We start from the raw sequence: 22586 nt of genomic DNA on the forward strand, positions 1-22586 counted from the left end.
TTTGTACAAGGTTGTTCTCTGATTCTAATACAATTAGTGTATCTTTCCAAGGGGCTGTCGTGGAAATGGAAGCGAGCATCCAGTAGTTTGATATCAAAGGTGGCCTTATATCACAGAGCTTCATATTGCAGTATCAAATTATAAAGAATATAAGAAATTTTAGGAACAATATAAGACCATCTCTAGACACACATCTGCTTCTTTTTAGGGGAAGCTACAGCTTGGGAACAAGCCCATCATAATATTTTATGGGTTTCTAGTTTTCTAGTCCTTAAATTTTGTTTGTGTGTGAAACCAATATTTGAATGGATATTTTTTTCCAAATGGAGTCAAGAAGGACACATTTCCATAAGTTACTGATTAGAAGAGCTTGTTTTGGTATGTGTTGTCACATGTAGAAAGATTAATTATGAATGTTTTTGAGGGCAAAGTTCAATTTCCCTTTTCTCTCACAGAGCTTAGTACAGTGGTTCTCAAACTATTGTACTGGTGACCCCTTTCACATAGCAAGCCCCTGAGTGCAACTCCCTCCCCCCAATAAATTAAAAACACTTGTTTATATATTTAATACCACTATAAATGCTGGAGGCAAAGCGGGGTTTGGGGTGGAGACTGACAGCTAGTGACCACCCATATAATAACCTCATAAGCCCCTGAGGGGTCCCAACCCCCAGTTTGAGAACCCCTGCCTTAGTATAAACAAAACAGATTATTTGACTTTGTATATATTTTTACTTATGAAACACCATATTCCATTCTTTTTTTTACTACATTATACTGTAAATTTTAGTATCCATCAGTAACTAAACTATTTAAGCATTTTATCTTTGTGCAAAGAAAACATAGATAATGAATGTCTGTTTGCTTCTGTATTGAATTCTTACCTGTGATGCACAATGTAAGTGATAATGGATGCAAACAGGCACAATAACATGACTGCAGTACATGCATATACCACAGGGTGCAGGAACTCCCCTGGGTACTGGGGAAAGGAGAGCACTGTCTTCAAATCCTGCCAAAGAAGGAAAATAAAATTAGCATTTTAAGGGGTGAGAACCTAAGACTTCACTGCAATACTCCCATCATTCCCAATTAACCCCCTCTAGATTTTCACATGCTGCATTTTGGAATAGAAAAATAAGATGATGAATTTATCTGCATAAAGTTCATGAATTTACAGTTGCAACAAACTGCTCTCCACGATTCTGCATATACTTCTCAGGGGGAAATTAACTTTCTTCCACAGGCAAGGCTGTCCTGATTAAAAAAATATATTCCAGAAAGAAAAATGTGCAAAATTCCACAGCAAACGGACATCAGTAATGTCTGTACTATCTGACACCACGAACTTTATAGATCTCTTTTACTATGATAGTGAGTACAAAATACCTATTTACCATGAACAGTATTCTACTTCCAACACACTCATTTCTTCTTAAGGAAACAGAAACATGACAAGATAGCTAACTGAGAGAATTCGTTGTTAAGATACTACAGGAGTCTGATCCTCATCTGCTGTAAAGCAGCATAAATCCACGTGGGCCAACAGATTGGAGTAGAATGTCTTTCCATAAAATGCCACCTTTGATGCACACATGCATAGCTTCTGTTGATGTCAGTTGAACAGCAGCTGCACAATTATATCTAAGGCAAAACCTAGGTGCAAGAGTTCTTTTTAGGGAAGCTGGAGGTGTTGCCACAGTTATTCATGGAAACAGCATGTCAGTGAGAATACTGACAAAGGATATACTTCGGTGGACTCAACCATATCAGATTCCCATACCAACCGGTTGGATGCTCATCCTGGTTATGCCTGGCATAAGGTCCCAAATACAACTGAGGCTATTGGAGATAACAGGAGAATAAGAAAAACATAAGACCAAGGGTAAACACCGCTAGGTCAGTGGAAGAATTCCTCCATGGGGGAGGCTCCTACGTTTGGTCTGGCAATTTTCTAGGTGTAGAGGCCTATCCTTCTGTACTTATTTAAAATATAAATCCCATTTACAGTGCACTTGTTACTTTAAATTAATTCTTAATAGAGAAAGAATTTTAAAAAAACGTGATTGGCTAAGAATTGTGCAGACAGTTAGTTTGTGCTAGAACATACTTAATACTAACTCATTATTCTCCTTCAAAACTATCCTTAAAACTCTCCTTTGCTGTGAGGCCTACAAAATCTTGATCAGCGCTAGGCTGCTGGTGTGCTGAGACCACAGACTAGCATGTTAACCAATATTGTTACATTGTTTTCTTGTACTCCCCTGTCTTTCTATATCTGTTGGTTTCTTCTTGTTTTATACTCAGACTGTAAGCTCTCTGGGGCAGGAACAGTTTTTTTGTTCTGTGTTTTGTTTTTTGTTGACTGGGGCTCCTAGTGCTACAATAATATATCTAATTCAAAATAATAATAAAATAACAACAACAGCAACAACATCCTATTCTCCAACACACCCATTTGTATCATCCACCTGTTATGGCTTATCTTTTAGATTGTAAGCTCTTTCAAGCAGGGACTATCATTCACTACAAACATACAGTGCCTAGCAAAATGGCACTTGGGTGTGTGACAGACCTCTATGCTACTACTATAATATACATATAATAAAATTAGACTGCTTTGCTGAAAAAGATAAAATAGTATCAGCTTCTAGCTCTCACTAATGTAGTCGCATTTATGGTAAATAAATACCAAAACCATGGTCAGAATTTTATTTTGAGGCCCTTTACATTTCCAGAAATGTATATAATAGCTACCATACCTGATACAATAATAGTAATACAATTATTTAAACAAGTAACAAGAGAAGAAAGCACTTTTCTGACATTTCTGTAACCTATTATTGAAAAACAAATTATAAAAAGCTAACAGAGTTGAAAACAGAAATAAAAAAAACTGTCAATGTACTGCACTGAGATATATATAGTATACCAAACTTAAAAGGGTTTAACTGACATGACATCATTTCACATATTAAAGAGCTAGCCTTTAATCATGTGTGATAGTGTAGATGCAGGATTCTACCAATCCTCTTACACTTGAGTGTTTACATGAAAGCAAATGCTATATGTCTTGCAGGAATATGGCTATTTTTGTCCCCAGAAGAGTCATGAACAATCAGCCTTTTAAACCTATTTCCAAGTTTAATCTTTCTCTTTTCTGATCTTGTACATCAAGTCTGTTAAAGAGTGAAATTCTAAAGAAAAATAGCTTAATAATAATTACCGCTGTAGAATATCTTTTTTTAGGGTTCTGAACACTGAAAACTGATTTCACTACAGATAAATGATAAATGTATCTAGTCTGCTTTTTAATGATAATTAAAGCTTATTGATCTGTCAACCACCCCTGAGTGATCTTCTGGGAGAGACAGCATGAGAAGATAAAGTTAATTTTTTTTCATGCCTTAAGCAGAGTAGTATAATTGTACATTACATTGAAATAAGGCTGTTTTGATTTTATTTCCTGGAGCGGATTCAAAGAACGATAATATTAAAAACTGGCAGGAAATATCTAAGGGAAAAAAGGATATGCAGTGGAGCATTTTGACATTCTAAAGAAAGCATCATCTAGAATTATACGGCCTGTAAAATGCTGCCGTAATCAGAAATCTCCATTCACTCCCTCTAATAGTAAAGGTGTCAAGCTCACTTATCATAGGTATAAATGGCTGCACCATATGGAAGGCAGTAGACAATCAGGCCCATAGAAACTAGAGATGGAAAAGACTTATTACAGCATCTAATTCAGCTAATCACTACAGAATTTTTTTTAAAAAAGTTTCACCACAAACAGGGTTTTCACCACTTTCCCTTTGGAACCCAGACAAAAATAAATTGTCTAAAGCAGATAAATCTGTAAAGATGGCTTAGTGGGTGATATAAAAGTATAAAGAAGTGTTGATAAATTATATAACGATAGTCCAGAGATATCCAACAGCAAACACTGAGAAAGGAGGGGGAGAAGTTATTTTGCTCTAGAAACCAGGTAGACGCAACACTGTCTGTGCTCGTTCACTAAAATACATGGAGTTAACAAACAAGATCGTGCACTTTAGAAAAGGTAAGTTTTTGTAATCCTGGTATTTATATTGGTAAATTCTGAATTTATTTTTTTGTAGGATTCAAAGTCAGATAAATACTGTGAGAGCATCCTCCCTTATAATATTATGACACTTCTGGCAAATGAAATTCAATGTTGATAAATGCAAAGTAATGCACATTGGAAAACATAACCCTAACTATACATATAAAAAGATGACATCTAAATTAGCTGTTACCACTTCAGAAAGAGATCATAGAATCATAGATCTTGGACTCATTGTGAATAGTTCTCTGAAAACATCCACTCACTGTGCAGTGGCAGTCAAAGAAGCTAACAGAATGTTAGGAAACATTAGGAAAGGGATAGATAATAAGACAGAAATATCATATTGTCTCTATATAAATCCATGGTATGCCCACATCTTGAATACTGCGTGCAGATCTGGTTGTCCCATCTTAAAAAAGATATGTTGGAATTGGAAAAGGTACAGAAAAGGGCAACAAAAATGATTATGGGTATGGAACGGCTGCCATATGAGGAGAGATTAATAAGACTGGGACTTTTCAGCTAGGAAAAGAGATGACTAAGGGAGATATGACAGAGGTCTATAAAATCATGACTGGTGTGGAGAAAGTAAATAAGGACGTGTTATTTACTTCTTCTCATAACACAAGAACTAAGGGTCACCAAATGAAATTAATAGGCAGCAGGTTTAAAACAAACAAAAGGAAGTATTTCTTCACACAACGCACAGTCAACCTGTGGAACTCTTTGCCAGAGGATGTTGTGAAGGCCAAGAGTCTAACAGGGTTCAAAAAAAGAGCAAGATACGTTCATGGAGGATAGGTCCATCAATGGCTATTAGCCAGGGTGGGCAGGAATGCCAAACCATGCTCTGAAGTGTCCCTAGCCTCTGTTTGCCAGATGCTGGGAATGGGCGACAGGGGCTGGATCACTTGATGATTATCTGTTCTCTTCGTTCCCTCTGAAGCATCTGGCATTGGCCACTGTCAGAAGAAATGATACTGGGCTAGATAGACAATTGGTCTGACCCAGTATGGCTGTTCTTATGTTCTTCTCATCCTGGCCAGAATCAGGACAGGCAAAGGGTGTATGGAAAACTCTGCCAGTTTCCCCCAAAAGAGAGTTTATGGTTGTTCCAAGGTTTATGTTGAGCAAAGATTCAGATTGGTTCTATTGTTGTGAAATTGGCCTGGCCATCCCTAGTTATCAGGTACCAAATAGATGTCCCTGACTACGCCACTCTCCTGATCAAAGGAGAATTATTGACATTCATACCAAGAAAATTAACAATCATTTAAATTATTTTTAAAAACTAGAGTGATACAATAAGTCCTGTTTTACTGTGCTAAAATATAGAAAACGATAATTTCAGACTTCTCATTTGTTTGGCAAAAATTCATTAAAAAGAAGAAGGAATCCTAACAGCATTTATTAATCAATTTTCTCTTCATTTAGAAGCATACTGTTTAGGCAAATTGGGGAATTTCACTTTTATTTATTTACTAAATGCGTGGAAATTATTATGGACAAAACCAATCTGATAGGGAAAGGAATGCATTGTACACAATTACAATAACATTCATCCCTATTAAATTGTGAGTGTGTTTTAAGAAAAAAGAAATAAAGAAAAACAAAGGAAAATATATGACAAAGATTTAATCACAGATTTGAGAAGTTCTCACTTTATCTCATTAAGAGTTACAGTTCTCTGAGCTATGTGCTATGATTGCAGGAAACTATACTACTTGAAAAAAATAAATGCTGTTCTTGCAGAAATTAAAATATTAATATAACATTCATTTCATAAGTGATGCACTCATATTTGTCTATACCTATTAAAAGCTTCTGCTTGTTACAAAACAAACTTTGGTAATTAGGTATACTAAGGCTTTAGAATATATACATTTATAATGCTACAATAAATCAGAACAGTTTGCTTTATATAGGTGCATTTTTATCTTTATCTGAAGATCTAAAAGTGCTTTGCATAGAGTAAATAATAAAGCCTCACCACGTCTCAGTGAGAAACTAAGTATTATTATACCACTTTTAAACACAGATAAACTGAGGAAGGGAGAAGTTAAGGTGACTTAACCAAACTCATGCAGCAAATCAATGGCAGACACAGGAATAAAACTCAAGGATACTGTCTCACAGTCTTCAGTTCTAACCACTAGCCCACACTTTTCAGCAACTGATCAGGGGAAAATAACGGTATGCAAAAATCTTGATGTTATGCTTTCACTTCTAGCCACTTGCCCAAGCAAAAACAGTGTGAGGTGAAGGTACATTATACCCACTTGTATCTCACTCCCAATTCAAAGCACTGAAACTTTCAAATTTATATCACTTGAACAACATCACGGAGAGAAAAACAGCTAAACATAAATACCTACAAAAACATTAGTCGTAGCTATTAATTATTATGGAGAAAAATCTCAAATTATATTTACTAAACGAAAACCATATTAAACAATTTTTCTGAAGAAGGCCTCCACTAAAGCTAGATTTTAACACTTTGTGGTCATAGACGGCAGCAACGGTAGAGAAATAACTCAAAGGTTCGTCTTTTAATATTCCAAAAAGTCTCCCTGTCAAATACATAATAGCTATGATGAATCTGAACGTGTGCTGTGCTAGCAGTACAATGCACAGCTGGATTAATTTAGGCATTTACTTCATCTTGTTCCACAGCAGGGTATACATTATCCTGACAGTGATGCAAACCTTCAGGACCACTGCATCTTTATTGCTTCACTTCAGTTTAGTTGTATTACTTCAATTCACTGATATTGGCCCACACCATAATAGTGCTTTGTTATTGGATGGTACAGTTGCTTTAAAAAAAAATATCCTATACCAGTACATGGCATCCTATTCTACTGAGTCACAAATAACATGCTACCTATTTTTAATTTACTGTTAGGTAAAATACATTAGGTACTCAGCTGATCTGCTTAGCTGAAGCTATGCAGTTTATTACTATAACTTAGTCGATCATTAGAATAATGCTTCACTATTCTGATACGAACAACAAAACACCTAGAAACTCTTAATCTAAATCAAACTCAACAAATATCTCATTTTATGCCCCCAAATGCCACATTAACAAATAAGGCACTAACATTTACAACTACTAATGCACTTAATTATGCTACTAAAGTTTTCCATTGGTTCTTCCAGAAGATCTTGGAAGGCATGTCTGGATAAACATTGCAAAAAACATTATTGCTTTTCTTAACAGTGATTGAGAAACACAGAACAGGTGCCATATTACATTATTTAGAGCTGTACCAACTACTAAGGCAAAGTAGGATGTGAAAGATTTTATTTTGATGATGTTTTGCACAGATCAAAAAGGAGATCCGCATATAGGGAAAGAAAAGATGGAGTAATGAAACAATATAAAAAAGCCTAAATCAAAGTAACAAATTAAACATAAAAAGTCCAAGAAAACCCACCATGTTACACTTTACCAAATGATATAAACATGGAATAAATTTGATATAAATGTCTAAAATAAAAATAAATTAGTCAATCTTTAAAGTAGTATATGATTTTTGTAAACAAAACAAGCAAATGAGTTGTTTGTGAGTAAATAATTAGTAGCTAATTATTAACTAAGCAAACTTTAAATATGATAACTTGAACTGAAACAGTTCTAGAAAGAGACAGCCATTTTGGGTGTGGTACCTGCAAAGTCAACAGGTGTTTTCTTTAAAATTTTTAGAAAAACCTCTTCAGAGCAAAATTATGTTTCCTACTTAGAAAAAAACACAAATGTCCAGAAAAAATAAGTCCATACTAGCTATACAAGGGTGAGACATGTTTGACACCATCTGATCTTCAGCAACAGGATGCTAAATTCGGAGCCATTCAGGTATGTGTGAAAAAATGATCAAATAACTCTGAGGGAAATCAGTTCTTATAAAGTAGATGATAATTCCGCATTTAACTACTCATTGTCACAGCTTCGTGCAATGATTGGCTGCCATCTATGCTCCATCTGACAGCAGCAGATTGGTATTCTCTGCACACGTCTTCTCAATTCCTGTCGTCTATGTTTGCTGTCCTTTACAAATACACACAATGCATTATTTACTTAACTATAAACCTATCAAAAACATTCACAAGCAGTACCAAACATGTACAAATGCACCAGCATTTAGGAAAAATTCAATATTAGGCAAATACAAGTGACTAATCTATTTACAACCGGCTCACAATGACCCCTTTTAATGATGTAAAAGATTGTCAACAACATGTTCTTCAATCAGCAACCTTACATTTTTTTGTTTGCTTTTCTCTTTCTCAACCAAGAAGCCATTTATTATCGCATACGTGTGCCTTTTCTTTCATTAAGGTAACTTTCTGTTAAGCATGGTAGTTAAATAACTGCAGTGTGAACTGCAAGTGTGACTGAGAACAGACCAAAGCAGCCTGATTGTGTTAGCATTGCACAGAAATATCTTTCTTCATGAACAGCAATTTAGCAAAAAGAATATTATCATCAGTATACACACTAAAGCTCCCAAAACACCAGCAAGGACAAAAAAGTGCTTGTTTAAAAGGGCATGAGATGTTATTCATTTCCATTTATTAAATGATTCAACATTGCGGTATGCCTGAAACTAATTAGTATGATCAACACAGTGTGAGGCAGGAACAAAAGCAGATGAGCTTTCTGAGATATACTGATGTAAAAGCATAAATGAGTATACATTTAAAAAACCTTCTCCTGTAATTTGTAACCTTCACATACTGATCATTCCTTGATAGAACTTTCATCTGACAAGATTGACTTAAATGTCATTTACGATTGGGCCTCTCTCTAGATATTAGGCTGAGATGACCACCAGGTTTATTCACTTATTAGCAGTTAAATAATTTACTTTTCTCTAAGGTTGTATTGTATAAAACATCATGAGAAATGAAACCTCAGTTACTGGCAAGCAAGGATGGTACATGTACATATAAGAGGAATACATCTGTGTATATATAGATATATATTTATAGATATACTTGCTAAGTCATATACTCACCATTAGCACTGCAAAGTTACTGAAGTGTGTACTCTGAATGGTGGTAATATTGCCTACAGAGCTAATTATGTGGCACCCTTTTCCACACCAGCCTCCATGTCCATCTAGAAGGTCAAAATCCCAAAAGGCTGCAATGGGGTCTATACCCCGTGCAAAGTGTCTCAAACCTATAGTAAGAGGCGTGGTGAGGTTTCCGAAACTGCATCCATCTGCAAAAGCAACAAACTGAATCAGAGAAATAGACTGGAAAATCCTTTACTGCTGAATGCTGTATATTCACAGATTCAAAAATGTACTGAACTATGGAAAACCAAGCAATAGCCACATATTCCTGTCTGTGTGAATTAAAAGCAAATACAGAAAAGTTTACTACAGTTTAAATTAATCTTAATGACTATTTCAGCCTGTTGAGGTGTCCGATTGATCTGATCATCCTTAATAAAGCTGGATTTGTTGTGTAAGTCTTAAATTAAGACACGTTATACTATTCACTCATGTAACTGAAAAAAGAGCTGTCCCTTAGTATGATTAATAGCTAAGGCAATTTTGCACTTTTAAAGTTACATTAAAACATTGTTTTAAAAGCAAATGGAAATGTGAATACTATTCAGAATAAAGTAAAACTATTAAAATTGCCTAGGTGACTAATTAACATAATTAGTCACAGTTCTGTAAGATTCATCACACTGAGACAAAAGCCTTTAGCAACACCTGTTTTAGGTCTTCATACCAAAAACTATTCTGGTGAATATTAAGATACATGCAACAGGGCATTAACACCCCTCCCATCTTAATATTTATCTGAATCCAGAGTGATGGTCTTGCAATTTTCCTTGTATAGAGTAAAACAAGGTTCTTTTCTATTTCACCTTGGTTTGAGATATAAGCTTCTGTCACAACAACATAAAAAAAATGTAGAACCTAATTTGCCTTCTGTTCCTACAATAATTACACTTCTCTTGTGGACAAGTTAATTTGAATAAAACCATATACATATGAATAAATACAAACACTTGTGTTAAGAAACAGAGAGACCCCAGGCTCTCAGCATACTGTATACCCTGCTGCTCCATTCTGTAATCAAGTATACCGTAGCTTTCAGATTAAAAGAAATAATGAATAACACTCCTCACCTATTTTAGCAAAGACAGCTGGTGTGGTAACTGTCCTACGTTTCCCGTCATCTGCAAGATTTGATGAGTTTCCCGTGCTAGGAAAGAGTTTTCCATTCCGAAAGACAATAAACTGTAGCTTGCAAGTGGAGTTATCAACAGATTGCAAGGCTGAAGACTGAGAGAAGACAGACTGTGGCAAATGAACTGAAGCTACTGCTACAGCATTCTGTACAATGAGAGGAAAAAAGAAAAATTTAAAATGCAAATCACAACAGGGTTGCTTTCAGTATGTTTTAAACTCCTGTACAAGAAATGTATGCTGCCTCCCTTTTCCAACAGACTAGAAGCAACCAAAGAAGCAGGAGCGGTAACCATGGGAATAGGATTGGTACAGCGCATATTAAAAGGGAAAACGTTTTGATTGAATGTGTGAGCCTATATGGTCAAGCTCCCTGCTGCAGAGGTGCAAATGGTTCTTACCATGCCTGCTAGAGGGTCCATCAACACTGCAGATCTGATTTAAAGAGACAACCTCTACCAGGTTTTCTCCTTCACTTAAAACAGAATCAGACAATTTACATGAAAATATTTCTCTGAAAGGGTACTTAAAGAGTACTGGTATAATTTTATTAATACAAAAATTACATCAGTGGAGAACGCTAAACAGAAAAAATGCAGTGCAGTAAATATATTGTATGGGTAGTATTTAATTCTTGCTTCACATAAAGAAAATTATTCATCCAACTCCGTTTTTTAGTAAATCTAGCATTATAAATATCTCAAAGTACCAATGTACCAGAAGAAAGCAAGATTAGTATGAAGTGAATACAAAGACTGTCAGATCACGATAATGGCTTTGACTTGTGAATGTGTTATACACCATTATGTAAGTAGAGATGTCACTTACAAAATGCATATAAACACACCAGAATGAATGCTAGGCTGATTTTTCTCATCATTCATTCCCCTTCCTCCTGCTCTAGAGGGAACCTTATCAGTAAGCGCTGAGATATGTACAAGAAAAAACAAAAGGGGAACAGAGTGTAAATAAACAGGACAAGAGATTGGCCTGAGTCTATTTATGTGAAAAGTCTATTTATTTAAAAACAAACAAATTGAAAAATGTTCTGAGTAATTTACATTCCCCCAAAGGCAAAGTACAGCTTCTGTGCACACAATTTGCATAGATTATCACACAATTTACTTATAGCACATGTGCAGTACCTCTTTGAAAATTAAAAAAGAATCATCTTCCCAATCATGCAGACAAACATGACATTAATATATGTATATGTGCTGGGAAGGATACATGTGTGATAGATACATAATGCTACTCAGGTGAGTGAGCAGAAAGGCTACAATAATGTAACAGAGGCTTCTTGTGACATCATAGGTATGAGAGCAAAGCTTGGGTGGCCTCTAATGTCATCGGAACTCTTAGATGAGTGGGTATAGGCTTATTCACAATTCTCCTCTGTTGCAGTGCAAATTCTGGAAGTGTATCAAGATTTTAACATGACAAAAGTGCTTAAAAATTACGTAAAAGTCCTTCTGGACTTGATGGCTTTTTCTTATCTGGAAGATGCCATTTGTTAGATAAAGACATTTTGGAAAAACGGAACAAAAAACAACACGAGAGAATCTTTTAGATATTTTTAACCTCACCATTAGATTTTAAAACAGCTGAGGAAGTAGTGACATGAGCGGTAACTGGAACTGTGACATTATTGGTAACTCAGTCCATCATTATGCACTCAACTTCAGATGTTTATATTGCAGTCCCATTGATTATAAAGCTGTAAAATTTCTGATTATTCCCTCATGCTTTTAAAAAAAAGTCTTATTTCACTGTTATGATATCATACAGTAGCTGTGAAAATATGAACCTCTGATGACATCACCTTAGCCACAAATCAGTTTTCAACAACTAGAAGTAAGGATTTTTACTAGGTCCATTCATCAAATTTCAGCAAGTACCTATTGAGGACTTTTCTAGGGTCACATATGAGCATGAGCGAGGTTATAATTTATTTATATTGTTCTTTTATTATTATTACTGTGTGCTGGAAGCAACAAAAGCACTAAATTACACAAATTATTTAGTATATAAAAAGGAGAAAGCTAGCAGCTCTTGAATAAGATTATGATAATGAGACTGACTCCTAAAAGCATTGGGATAAATAATGATGTACCTTGACAAAATAGCTTGACAAAAGCAGCGGTGAATAAGCTGGATGAACACAAGGGTTTTTATAGAGTATTTACTGAGATAGAAAACTATTAAGCCAGTGTGATTCTTAAGCTCTTCCATACTGTGACTTCATGTTACAGAGAGAAAAAAAGTTATGGATCCCCCTTTCCCAAATAGGTATAAAGGAAAGTGGTAATAATGTCGTTCAGCTTTGAGAAGCCATGAACTAAACCAATCAGACTTGGAATGCTGTCCATGTATTACAAATGATTTGTGGAAATACCTACACTTGGCTGAGGAAGTCTGATGTGCATAACACTACAGATTGGTGAGTCAATCAGATAATAAAAAAGACTAATTATATTGTTGTATGCAGCATAATTGTAGCAGTGTTGGTCTCAGGATATTTAATATCTTTTATTGGACCAACTTCTATTGGTGAGAGAGACACCCACACCTTGTCTCTGTAGGATTAATTACAGACAACTGAAATTTTTTCTCCATTAGTAGAGCTGACAAAATAATCTGTAACAAGACACTTCATTGCTGAATTTTGTCTCTTTTTCTCTTTACAAAAATTGCCTACAAACACATAGTAATTTTCAAAAATATAATAATTATTTTGAAATTATCTACCAACAAATCTCTGAATAATTCTTGATCTGTACTTCATTCATGAGCATGTCACTTTGAGCATTTAATATTTCAAATAAAAGTTGTTTTAAGTGGATATACGGGGCATGTGGGTTTTTTGTTTTGTTTCCTGATTGGAGATGTGTAAATCCAAAGAGCAAATACTCATGATTATGCATTCAAAATTTGCTTTCCATGGATATTCTGCAATGATAGATTAAAACTGGCTGTTTCAGCACACATTCCTGCCAATAAACTCATCTGCTAGAATATTCATGGAACACACACACATTGGGAGTGCCTACACATTCACATTGCTGTTTAAAAATATGAACAAATATTTGTGAACAATTTTTACATCTTAGCCACATGAGAAATTTTTGTTCAACAGCATTACTCATATGGGGAAGGTATACTGTAGACTAGAATTCTCTCTCTCCTGCAACAGAAGAAGCAGCAGGGTCTTGTGGATAAAGCACTGGCCTAGTTGAAGGACTTGAGCTCTATCCTTGGCTCTACCGTTAACCTTCTGTGTAAGAGCAGGCAAGTTATGTCACCTCTCTCCCTCAGTTTCCCCACTGGCAAAATGCAATAATGATATTCACTTTCCTTTATAAGACATTTTGAGAGCTATAGCTAAAAAGCATTATAGAAAAACAGTTTTATTATTATTGATAATATTAATATTACATCTGGGGAGACTTATGACTGAATGAATCAAGTGCCAATTGCGGTACTATATGTAAAATTGTTATTATGGTTTAAATTAAGACATTTCCCCTGTTACAAATTTTATTTGATCACTATAATATGAAACTGCCTATGTGTGGCACTTTACAAAATTCAGCTAACAGCGTTATGAGAAGGCGCTCCACGGTTATGACAGCAATTATAACACTACCCTAAAAATGCCATCTGGTGTCTAGCAAGGGAACTGCAGTGTTACAATGATGTGAAGATTCAGAAATGACACCTGGCATTTGCTCAGGGAAAGGCAGGAAAAGCTGCCAGCTTGTGCAGTTTATTTAACCATTAGGATTTATGCACTTGGTGGGGTTTTGGAAAATAACCATGTAGGTAATCCAGTCATGACAGCAGGGTTGTTTGCATTCCATTTTTCATGACTGTATTTAGACTAGACACACCCTTCAAAAGGGGAAATACTAGAGTGACTGGAACTAGTTCAACACAGTGTTTTTTCCAGTGGAAACACTGATTGGTTGAAATCAAAATATTCCATGGGAATGTGTCAACTTCAATGAAATTCTGATGGAACCCTGCCTGCCAGGAATGTTACAAAACCCACCTGGTTTCTTGCCAGCTTACCTGCCTGGCTCCTCAGCAGACCACCAGAGGAGCTGAGAGACTGCAAGCCCTGGCTCACAGCTTTTCAAAATCCAGGGCTCCTAGATTTCCTGGCTCTTGCATAGCCTGCCAGGTGGACTGTCCTGGAGCCAAGGCTCCCAGCCTCCTCATCAGCCTAGAAGCCCTGTGAGCCGCAGCTCCCTAAGCTGCTTGGCTCCCTCACTGGCATGCTGCTGGGACTCCAGGGAGCCTCAGAAACATTTAGATAAGGATGAAACAAAATACCATTTTGACTTTTTTTAAACAAAATTTCAGAATTCCCATTTTGTGGAAAATTTTGACATTTCAATTTTGTTTTAGCTAAGAATTTTATTTTGGAATTTCCCACAGAATGGGAATTCCAGTTACCAGCCAACTCCAGAAAACTCTAAAAAGGGACATAAGAATCCAAGAGAACAATACTGAAATTAACAAGTTTGTCTGCAGTGTTGTAGCCGTCTTGGTCTCAGGATATTAGAGACACAAGGTGGGCGAGGTAATATCTTTTATTGGATCAACTTCTTTTGGTGAAAGAGCCAAGCTTTTGAACTACACAGAGTTCTTCTACATACATCACCCACTTTACCTATCAAAAGTTTAAAATTTCTCATACCATAAAGTGAATGATCCTCAAAATATTGAGAGCTACTGAATCTTGACATTTTTTGTAGCTCATGCATGTGTGACTCTTATTAAAAATGTTTAAGGGAAAAACTGAAAGATTTAAAGTGAATTTCTTCCCCCAGGCAATTTTACTCTGGCCTGGAGCACACTTCCTCATAATTGATGCTAGCATTCACGAGGAGTTTTTAAGAGTTTAGAGAAGACATTGCTTCAGGTACCTTTGTGATATGGTAACCTCTTCCTAGTTTCCCTCTACTTTCATGACCTTTACTTCTTTAAAGAGGCCTGCTCCTGTTTTCAGCATTCCTTGCTGATTGTCCTGCTCTAGCTAAATGAAATTGGAACGTCGTAAGTTATCAGAGGTTTGTTATTAATGTATTTACCTGCTTGCCCTGTGCTGGAGTGACATTCATTGGATGATCAGGTACACAAATTCTTCTTCTAGTGCTGTCCTTGCTTTTACCATTCGGATATTGCGCTGCAAGAATATGAGGGTCTTGTTCCATTGTAGCTGGAGTGCTACATCAGCTGTAGTGAGTCATGACACAACAGAAGCCCTTCCCTCCGGCTGCATATATCTTGTAAGGAGTGCAGTGAATGAGGCCAGGGCTGTCACACACTATTTTTCAAATATTACAATGTAATATCATAGAATATTTTCTGCAACCTTGGTAATTGCAGTGTGTATGGTGAGGAGTGATTGAGGCAGAAACCTGCAAGAGCCATTGTCTTCTTCATTATGGATCTTGTATATAAATGGATTTCATGGAGCCCTGTTTGTGCTGTAAACACAGAGTAGTACACAGCACTACAAGAAGACAAACACATATCTGGGGATCTATTTTATGGTATTATATTACACTACTTGAGAAACAGCATGTGCTCATATAGTTAGAAATTATGTGACAGATAATTCAAACACACAAAAGGAAAGATAAGTGCAACCGTAACTTTTGCATTTCCTGATTTTCAGTGCTTCAACTTTGCTTGATTTAAATTATTCTTCAAGTAATTGGGAATCCACCACATCCCTAGATGAGCTGTTCCAACTGTTAATTTTCCTAATTTAAAAATGTGCACCTGAATATGAGGTCGGAAGAAAATAATCTCTGGCAAAAATGAAACAAATGTAGCCACCTCAATCCCACAATCTGAAAAAGAAGCTGGCAAGGAAATAGAGAAAGTAGGTGCAGTGCTTCCAAACATTAAAGAATTTGATGACTGACTAATGGATTGGGATGCATTAAGGATATAATACATCATACTGATAGAGATCTGAGTGTGCCGCCAGAAATACATGCACCACATAAAGTTGCATTAGCAGTAAGAGAGCAAGTAAAAACTGAACTTGACTGGATGGTAATATCAGGTGTTATTGAACAAATACAGACACCAACGGACTGAGCTAATTGCATGGTCCCCACAATAAAATCAAACACAGGATTTATATATAAACAAATAGAGAATATCCAAAAGATGAAGACAAGGACCTAAAATGAGACTTCTGCTGCACACAAATATCAAGACTTCAAAATAAAAGAGTATATTCAGTTTGAGATGCATGCCAAGGGTTTACGCAGACTGACTTGATACAAAAAGTGCAAAACTCTGCACTTTCAATTCCCCTTGTCGATAGATATTGGGGTTGTCTCAGCACATGTGACAGATTGAGGTATCACATTCCAGATCCTTGTGGTTCTAGATGGGGCAAAAGTAAATTTTGAGTTGCTGATTTGGGGCAAAAATAATTAACGAACAATGAGAACCTTTGTAATGTTCTTCAACATGCCAATTAAAGGAACTTTAAATCAAACAGAAGCAAATGACAATTTGAATAGAATGTAGTTAGTTATAAACTTGGTGACAAAGTTTGACAGGACCTAAAAAAAGTAGAGCTAATTGTACAAATAGAAAGACCCCCAAGCAAGGAAAATTTACAGAGTCATAGCCAAGAAAATTATTTCCTGATTTGTCACAGTCAAATCCTCCACTTAGAATGCTGCTTGAACACAAGTGCAGAATGGTACAGAAATGATTGGCAATAAAATAAACCTTAATTTTTTGTCAATTAAATGACAAATATAAAATGACCTAACCCTACAACTGGTCAGACAGTGAGAAAAAGCTGGGTACCTCCAAGAATAAATATTTATTGAGACTATAGAGATGTAATTGCTGTATATGACAGGATTATTGTGCGCTACAAATATTATATAATAATACTGCATAGCATGAGGTTGGAAATACTAAACATAATGCACATCCACCTATGTACTGAGAAATGTAAGACTAGAGTCCAAGAAGTCCCATTCTGGCCAGACATGGATATGCCATAGGGTATAGTGAAAGTGGAATCTACAGTAAAGAAATACAGGAAACGCTATGCAAAAAAAAAAAAAAAACAAAAAAAACCCTGAAACCACATAGGATTCCAGATCGCTTTTGTTTCAGTGCTGGTGCAAATGTATTTGAATTTAAAAACAAAGAAAGAAAGAAATTATATATTTATATATATATATATATATATATATATATATACACACAAATACTATATGTGTTGCACAATACACCACACAGCAATGTAAACCAGCTTTTCTTCCATGTGATTCTAGAGAAGTTGCTAACAAATAATGGCACATTTCTCTTTGGTATATTACCTCAAACACACCAAGTCACATCCTTTTTATGCAGTCAAACATGTTAGCAGAAAAGTCAGTATGAAGAGAAAAGAACTTTATTTTAAAAAACACTGGTGGATTCAAATGATCCATACTTAGACTACAACAACCCCAATGCTGTATTAGAATCCCCATTCAGAGGTGCTGAATCCACTGAAGTCCACTGAAAATGCAGGTGCTCAGTACTTTTGAAAATCAGGGCACTTATTTAGGTGCCTGAATATGGATTTAGGAGTCTAACTTCAGGCACCCAATTCTGAAAATTTCAATTTAAATGCATAAAAATTAGAACAGCTACAGACATGTTTTAAACCTCAGAGTTAAACAACTTTTTATCTCATTACTAAGTACCATGAAGAACCAAGAGACCATCCACCCCTCCACTAAGAAGCACAAGCTTCCAACCACTCTGAAGTGTGTGACAGTCTGGGCCATTCCACAAAATATCAATATTCAATGCAAATGACCTAGCTAACTACTAGCCCATGCTCAGCCAAATATTCCTGATGCTAAATCACAGAAAATGTGGAAGCAAGCAAGCAAATTCCAACAAAGCTAATCTTCTGCCAGTGTCGTAGATTTGCCTTACCCATTTAGGCTAAGACTGGGACACAGCATGGACACGGTACTGGCAGCACATCTCAGTCACTTGTCCTTTGTTCATGGTAGCCATGGATAGAGCACAAACTGCTACACTTACACTGCTGGATCTGTCTGCAGCCTTCCATGTGTGACTGATGCACATATAAGTAGAAAGAACAGGAGTACTTGTGGCACCTTAGAGACAAACAAATTAATTTGAGCATAAGCTTTCGTGGGCTACAGCCCACTTCATCAGATGCATAGAATGGAACATATAGTAAGAAGCTTATGCTCAAATAAATTTGTTAGTCTCTAAGGTGCCACAAGTACTCCTGTTCTTTTTGCGGATGCAGATTAACACAGCTGTTACTCTGAAACATATAAGTAGGGTTCTATGTACACTGTGACCACGATATTTTCTATAAACCCCTCCACTCACATCATAGAATTGTGCTCCACAATTTTTCATTGTTTGAAAAGTTCTTCCACCATGATGACTGCAAAGAAAACGTTTGAAATGTAAACTGAGTATTTCTACATTGTCTTGAAGTGTGGGCATCAGAACTGGACAAATATTTTAGTACTGGTATTACCCATTCGGTGTGCAGAAGAAAGACCACTTCTTTGTGTCTACTTGATATTCCCCGTTTTATACATCCAAGCATCACATTAGCCCTTTTTGCATAGCAGAGAGCTCATGTTGAGGTGATTATCTATAATGACCCAATAATCCTTCTCTGAGTCACTCCTTTCCAAATCAGTCTCCCTTCCCGTAGGTATAGTGTTCATTCTTTGTTCCCAGATATATTACCTTGTATTTGGTTGTAATGTTGGACTGTGACTATTTAACCAGGTGGTTCATATCACTCTGTAACAGTAACCTGTCCTCCTTATTTACTACTGCAGCAATTTGTGTGGTCATATGGAATCTTTACCAGCAAAGATTTCATATCATCTAGGTTTCAGAGTAGCAGCCGTGTTAGTCCGTATTCGCAAAAAGAAAAGGAGTACTTGTGGCACCTTAGAGACTAACCAATTTATTTGAGCATAAGCTTTCGTGAGCTACAGCTCACATCATCTAGATTGTTGATAAAACCATTTAATAACACTGATCAAAAGAAATGATCCCTGAAGAAGCCCTCTAGAAAAGGCCCCATTCATTGGTACCTTCTCATTAACAACTACATATTGAGATCTGTCAGTGAGCCAGTTTTTAATCCATCTAATTTATGCCCTATTAATTCCATATAATGCAAGATTTTAAATCAAGATGCCATGTTGTACTAAATCAATTTCAACAAGCTAATATGCTAATCCTGCAACCCCACATCACCTCTGGCACCTCCTAGACACCAAAACATCTGGCTCTCCAAAAACTTCTCTGAATCAGTTATGTGTTGACAATACAAAACTCTGAAGCATATTGAAACCTGAAAATGTGTGAACAACATTATGTCAATTTAAATATAAAAATAAATAGGACAGGGCTACTCTACTGACTGTATTATTCACTTTCATATTTAATTTAAATACAAACTTTAATTTTAATGAATCTGCCACAGTGCCCCATCAGAGCACTGCGAAAAAAGGGACCTTGTTGCAAAATGTAGGTACAGCTTGATGCAGAGTCTCCAGAGGAATATAGACAAGATTTAGCAGGATTAAACGGTACGTTCCAAGTGGATAGATCTCTTAGAGCTATGATAAGCAATCACTCATTGCTGCTAAGATCCGAGAGATGGGATGCCTCCTGAGGACACTGGAGAATACGTGCCTCCATCTGTTCCTTGTTTCCCCACATGCTGGAGGATAAAATGAACCATTGTGGTATTGCCACAAGATGACAAAAATCAGACAGCTCATGTTGGGGGAGTTGTATCATATTCATAGTGCTCCTTTGTTTGGCTAGCCATCTAACAGTAAGACAGTCTAAACACTAGCGCAGTTCTGAAGCCCAGTAATTGTTATTTATTTTAAAATAAATCTGAAAATTCATCAGAATAAATGCACACAACCTTTCCAGAAGTGTAGGATTAGGACCCCCAGAACTCTGGTTTGCTTGGGAATTTGCCTCCTTTTATTCATTATTAAAGGTGAGTATGTGTGCAATCCCATGTGCCTGTCCTGAGAGGGGATGTTGCAAAGGAGAAGGGGGACAGTTGGGGAAGTTGGGAGGACTTGTGCATTGCAGGAAAGGAGAGATCTGTCAATCAGGGGTAAAGAGGTATCCAAAATGAAATATTTTTAAAAATTGAAATCTGTAAAGGGAAAGGGCTGTAGTTTGGATTATTACTTGTGCTCTCAAAACTAGTTTACCCATCCCAAGTTGTAAATCCAGCATAGCCTCATTGTGCTTGTCACAATGCAGTGGCCCACTTACCGAGTGGAGTTTCACTCTGAGAATGCATGTCACAGGTATTCTGGAGCTGTGCTTGCTGCTTATGAGTTTCTAAGTGGAATTGAAGGTGCTGTTTTTGATCTTTTAAAGGTCTGGGACATAGTTACCTGAGACAACATAATATCCCCATTATCTTTTGCCTCTGCAGAGATGTTCTCACTGGAGCTCCCTTTTCATAATGGAACGTAGCAGCTGGCAGCGTGTGTTCCAGAAAGCTCCATCAGATCTAGAATCCGTTTCCCCCTTGCCCCTTGCAGTCTGTATTTGTTAAACTCTGGGAATGATACATTTTGTCCCAGACATGTTGGGTGAAGGCTGCCTGAGGTGTGGGGATGTATTTCTATTTTACAGGGAATGTTATTTGCCATCTAAGGCATGTTGGGAGTGAAGATTTTATGGTGGAATGAGGAGACAATTTATTATTATGATATTGATGGGACTGTAACGTAACTGTTACAAGGGCACTCAGAGGATAGACGGGCATCTGTTGAACTCTTGGATTTTTTTTTTTTTTTTTTTATAAATCAAAATAAAGAAACAGACAAGTAAATAAATATCATCAGTGGAGCTGTCTGGATGGCTCATTCAGCTACATTCCATGTTTTGCAGGTCTAGCATCATGGGACGTCAGAGATAAGAATCACAGTTAGACCCAATAGCCACTCAGCCAATAGCCTCTGTGACTCATCATCCACAGAGTTGAATTATGGATGAGCCCTGCCAGTTTTGATCAAGGATTCATGTGAATTCCAGCTCCAGTATATTAACAGATATTCTTTTTTTGCACATGAATATATGTGATTTCCATTTACAACTAGTTAAACCCTGTCAATACACATGCCTCATGAGCTTTTAGTTTTTATTTTCTACGCGGGTTCATAGCTTACTGACACAGACGCAGAAGATTCTCAGTAAAACCAGGAAGAAGTACTTTTTATCAACCTTGACATCTTATTACTCCCACCACCCAAAAATAATAAAGTGACACCCAAAGGTTTTACAGCATTAGGATCAAAATATTTGAGTTAAAAGAGGATGCTTATGATATGTACAAGAAAAAAATATTTAAGACTGAGACTGTATTGCAAATTGTATTTGCATTTGGGTAGTAAGCAGAATATACATGAAGGCACCAGTCAAACTTTTACTGAAGTCTCACACTTAGATACATTTTACATATTTCTGCTTACTGAATCTGATGCAAACAGATTCAGCCATTAGGTGACATATAAGGCCCTACTTGAACTGCAGGATGATTGTCAAAAAATTGCAGCTAAGTTGAGGACAAGGCATGGAAAATTGAGGGAAAGGAATAATGGACCTTATTATTTGCAGTAATAAAGTCCATTATTACATTTCCATGATTTTCCTCTGTCAGCTGCTCGGGTTTCAGAGCAGGGGCCCACACTGTTGGCCGCCCAGAAGTGACAACGGGGATCCAGGGCTGAGAGTGGCCACCGGGGCTCACAGCAGGGGATCCCACTCTCAGCCCTGAAATGGCCCAGGCTCCCACTGTCAAAATTGCAGTGGAAGCCTAATATTGCAAAATCTGTAACTTTTGCAATATTACAAGTTACAAAGGACCTTAGTGATGTAATAATTTAAATGACTGAATATTACAGCTCTTTAAGCATATTAGTTATTAAGATTCTAAACTTCACAGAACTATATTCACACTAACTAGATAAATATAAAGTTCATCAAGGAACATGAATGGGAATGCAATGCAAAACAAAATTCATAGAGCTCTCTTATGAAGTTTGTCATTAGAATGTTGAGACTGAAAAATATAAAGAACATACAGTGTGCTGAAGTCTTGGTATTACATGATTTTTAGCATTCTTAGTTATTTCTTGTGGATAACAGGGTGTTGATTACTGAAGTGCAATACTGATATTACTAGTCAATGG

The 22586-nt window shown here is 36.5% G+C and overlaps 1 protein-coding gene across 1 annotated transcript in view; it reads right to left on the reverse strand.

Moving 5' to 3' along the window:
* The window catches only part of ADGRA1 (adhesion G protein-coupled receptor A1), a 468757-nt gene that overhangs the window by 60921 nt on the left and 385250 nt on the right, over positions 1 to 22586 (reverse strand). Inside the window, exons 13-15 of the mRNA XM_074959108.1 lie at positions 10245 to 10452; positions 9112 to 9320; positions 885 to 1012 (exon numbers count right to left, since the gene is read on the reverse strand). Coding sequence (XP_074815209.1) covers positions 885 to 1012; positions 9112 to 9320; positions 10245 to 10452 — 545 coding nt within the window. The remainder of the gene's footprint in view (positions 1 to 884; positions 1013 to 9111; positions 9321 to 10244; positions 10453 to 22586) is intronic.

This window comes from Natator depressus, chromosome 7, assembly GCF_965152275.1.
Source record: "Natator depressus isolate rNatDep1 chromosome 7, rNatDep2.hap1, whole genome shotgun sequence".
Classification (NCBI taxonomy): domain Eukaryota; kingdom Metazoa; phylum Chordata; order Testudines; family Cheloniidae; genus Natator; species Natator depressus.